This window comes from Phalaenopsis equestris, unplaced genomic scaffold (genome assembly GCF_001263595.1).
Source record: "Phalaenopsis equestris unplaced genomic scaffold, ASM126359v1 Scaffold207193, whole genome shotgun sequence".
Taxonomy (NCBI): domain Eukaryota; kingdom Viridiplantae; phylum Streptophyta; class Magnoliopsida; order Asparagales; family Orchidaceae; genus Phalaenopsis; species Phalaenopsis equestris.
In genome coordinates this window covers 12,060-16,459 of record NW_018226544.1, presented here as the reverse complement: position 1 = coordinate 16,459, position 4,400 = coordinate 12,060, and the positions used below count along the sequence as shown (strand labels likewise).

Here is a 4,400-nt window from a genome sequence, read left to right as displayed (position 1 = left end):
TATATATATATGAAATCCTTCTGCTCTTTCTTCTTTCATGCGAATATCCAATTAGAAATGAACAATCCAATTGCATCAAAATAAAGGTCCAGAATGTTCGAAAAATTTTGATTATTTTTTTCAAGAAGCACACCGGGACGTTCAATACCATGGACGCTCACGTGACGCTCACCTGCATACCTCTCACCCCTTCTATAAGTGGAAGCCAACCTCGCTGACATCCTCCGCAGCGATAAGCTTCAGTGGTAATACACCCATTGAGTGAGTGAGGGGTAAATATAGAAAGTAGAGGCTATGGATTCTACCAATAAGCTCTCAGCTCTTCAGCTGATCTTCATCCTCCTCACATCCTCCTTCACTCCCCTCCTCGCAGGAAATGACGCCGCCGCCCCCGTGCTGCCAACCTGCAACTCCTGCTCCAACCCACAAAAGCCACATCACCCCAAAGTCCCCCACCACAAGCCCCACCATCCCAAGCATCCTGGCCACCCTACCCCCTGCCCGCCCATAACCCCGGTAACACCAACTCCTGCTCCGGTGACGCCGACACCGTTGCCACCTGCTCCGGTGACTCCTACGCCGTTGCCACCTGTTCCAGTGACTCCTACGCCGTTGCCACCAACGCCGGTGACGCCGGTGCCACCAGTAACACAATGCCCGATTGATACGCTGAAATTAGGGGCCTGCGTGGACGTATTGGGCGGGTTGGTGCATATCGGGCTGGGCGACCCTGTAGTGAACCAGTGCTGCCCGTTACTTCAGGGACTGGTGGAGCTGGAAGCCGCAGTTTGCCTCTGTACTACCATAAAGCTGAAGCTTCTCAATATCAATATATATCTTCCTCTTGCTCTACAGCTGCTTATCACCTGCGGAAAAACTCCTCCGCCGGGCTTTACTTGCACCGTTTGATCATTTCGGGTTGGAGTGAGTACCCTTCTCTTTGTTTATTATTATTATTATTTTTTTAATTTTGTCAAGATAATCATATATCTTCTGTATCAGGTTTTAGCTAACGTTATTATTCATATCCATGAGATTATAAGAAAACTCGCCATTTCCAGTTTTGACAACCTCATTGATTTTATATATATATATCTATGCATCTAAAATTTAAAATTGATTTTCGTTACATTTATACCACCTCAAACATTCAAATCACATCAAAAGTTCCACTATTATGTATTTTAACTTTTAAAAATTGAAATATATGATTTCATACATAAATAAAGTGACAAAAAAAATTGTTTTCTACTAATTTCTGCATCTTTAAATGTATGCATGTGGCGTGAGATATAAATAGTTAGGAATTGAGTGTTATGTATGTAAATCTTTCAACTTTTATATATTTGAGGCTTCTGTGTGATTTCTTCGACACTAAGAAAATATTCGACTAATATAATAACATTTTTTTTCACAGGATTATATTTTTGTATGCCCAAAAGCTTAATCAAATCATTCGATAGTTTAGTTCTATCATTTTAAAATTTAATGATAATTATTAATTGTTCAAATGTTTATATTAAAAGATATAATGCCGTGCATGGAATTAATTATACCACTAATAAAATGATTTTATTTGGCATTTGAAACAAATTTTTTATTTTATATTGCTGTCTAATATTTTTTGGTGCCGACAACATTTTCAATAATTAAAAAATTAACGCTAAATCTTTTTTAACATAATAAAAAATTGATTTATTTTATTACATTTATTTATTTTTTTATAAGTATTTAGTGTAAAAATTTTGGGGGTAAGGCTTCAATCATTTTGAACAAGCTACGATTAAAAGTTAATTTAATACATTTATGATTACATATAAATAAATTTAGCCAAATAGAATGTTTTTTTGCCTTGATTTTCTGCTTTCTATGATTTTGTTGATGAGTTAATATTTTATGTATTATTTTAATTTTTTAAATAACTTTTACTTTCAATGATTAATAAAATTTAAAAATTATAATTATAATTATAAGATTAGTATTACATGTTATATTTTTTCAGTATCAGCTAACGTTTTTCATTCGAATTCCGGGAATGGTAGATAAAATAATTAAAAGAAAATACAAAAGCCATCTAGTGGAAATGAAGCATTAGACACGATGACGCAACAATAGTGTCCGACAGAAATGTACTTTCCACTTTCCACTCTCTCATTAATCATTTATAGAGCTTATAACAACTACGAAGGAAAAAAAAATTCAGTCAACGCATCACCAATTTCTCTTTTTCTACAGATCTATTGCTAAATTTTACTTTTTATTTTTATACAACAAAGTTTTTATATCGCAACAGAAATCACACCATTCTTTGCTTTTTAAAAATGAAGTACCCATTTTATGAATAAGTTAAATGATATATCTTTAAAAAGTTGAATTCCAAGCGTTGGATATGTAAATACATAGGAATTAATTAGTATATATGTAGAATTCCAAGCAAAAAATGGCAGTCACGTGAACACACACACACACATATTTTGTCTTCGAATATGTGTGTGTGTGTGGCTTTTGTATTTTACTTCAACTGCTGGTTTACATATGAGTAAAATTACATGAGTAAAATTACACACACGTGCGCACATGTACGTATGTGTGTGTGTGTGGCTTTTGTATTTTACTTCAAGTGCTGGTTTACATATGAGTAAAATTACGTTGAGTAAAATTACACACACGTGCGCACACGCACACACATGCCCGCTCGCCCGCGCGCGCACCCACACACACACACCCACACACACATATATATATATATATATATATATCTCTTAGTAAAAGAACTGTTGTGCCAAAGGTCAGCATAGGCTTCAAAAAGACATGGAATGTATTAATGTAAGATATTTAAAAAAAAAAATAACATACAAAATACTTAGTATGGTTATATTCATGAATGCCTTAATTTTAAAAATCTAGTGAATTTCATTTTCTTGTCTGTCGCTATGAGCACAAGTCACTACAGAATGACTATTGATTGTAATAAAAATAAAAAGGGACATTTACATACATGCCACCCAAAATCCTAGGTACGAAGATCTCTAGCACCTAAATTCTAATTTTTTACATACATACCACCTAATACCACTATTTTAACCCTTAAAATGTGAATATGGCTTTTCATGCAGAGGTAAGTGACATACAAATATATGCAGAAATAGATGTTAAGGAACTTGATATGAAAATACATAACAATTAAGATTCCTAAATATAATACTCTAAAATAATATTAGAGTAGCATGTAATATAGTCAAATCCATACTTGTCCAGCGCATTTTCTAGACCATTTTTGTCCATTATAAAATTTATTAATCCAGTAAGTCTTTTTTTCTTCATGGATAGGTGTTTGGGCAACTTAATGGTGACAAAGAAAGAGGCAAATGATGAGTTGGTGATGATACATCAGAGCATGTTTACAGTCAGTTCTGTCTTGCATTTGTTGATGGTGTGTTGTTGAATTTGGTAATTCTATTTTTCATTCTTCTTGTTTTTGTTGTTGTTGTTATTGTTGTTCGTGTGGTGTGTATTGTGTTAGGCATAATGGGATTTATTCCAATGTTGGATCATTGATTAACTAATCAACTGATTCGATCTGTCGCTTGATTTGTAACTGAAAGAAAGGTTTGTTGGAAGTTATCATTTTTTTTATTTGTGTATTATTTCATCTTTATCTTTCGTAGGACATGAATTTAAATATAATGTTTTTTGTGCAAGAGTAGAACGAGGATTGTTTGCAATTCACTTTACATATTTTTATGTTGACCTAGCCTTAGAATTGATGATCTAGAGCTTTCACTAACTGTGGTGAGATGTTAAAATTGTAGTGAAAACCTTTGGATGTTTGGAGAAAATATTTTAGGAGTAAAACAAGTGAGAGGTTCAGCTAAAACTTTAAGATAAGCCAACCAGAGAGCTACCACTTAAGAGTTTATCCTTTTGATTTGTAGTTTGAATGAGGATTTATGGTATGGATATACTTAAAATTGTTAAAGGAATGCAATTAAATATGGTCAAGAGATTTTGATTGAAATCCAAAAGATGTTAGAATGTGTATGTAGAGCTAGGACAAAATGGTCAAAGTGCCTAGTTTTTGTTGATTTTAATTAATCTTAGAATATTAGAAAAAGGAAAGGTTTTAATGATTTATTTAGAGGTTGAAATGTACTGAAATCTTGCAGGGTTATTTGAGGATCAAATTAATTTTTTTTTTGCATAAATCCAAGAAGCTTGGTGTGTGGAGAAAGACAGAAGACAAAATTAAGTCAAAAAATGCCTCAATTTTAACATCCCTACAAAAATCAAAACAAAATAAAATAAAATGACTTTAAAAGAAATCATTTTATTAGGGCGGTGAGGAACCCATAAAATGATGCTACAATGTTGGAGAACAAAAAGTTTGAGAAGTTGAGAGA

General features: G+C 33.4%; 1 protein-coding gene across 1 annotated transcript; it reads left to right on the top strand.

The window, feature by feature from the left end:
* The first annotated feature begins 203 nt into the window (after positions 1-203).
* Positions 204-3,639, top strand: LOC110036470 (14 kDa proline-rich protein DC2.15-like). Its single transcript, XM_020740920.1, has 2 exons — positions 204-924; positions 3,331-3,639. The coding sequence occupies exon 1, from the start codon at positions 295-297 to the stop codon at positions 907-909; it is 615 nt and encodes a 204-aa protein (XP_020596579.1). The 5' UTR covers positions 204-294; the 3' UTR covers positions 910-924; positions 3,331-3,639.
* Positions 3,640-4,400: the final 761 nt, after the last annotated feature.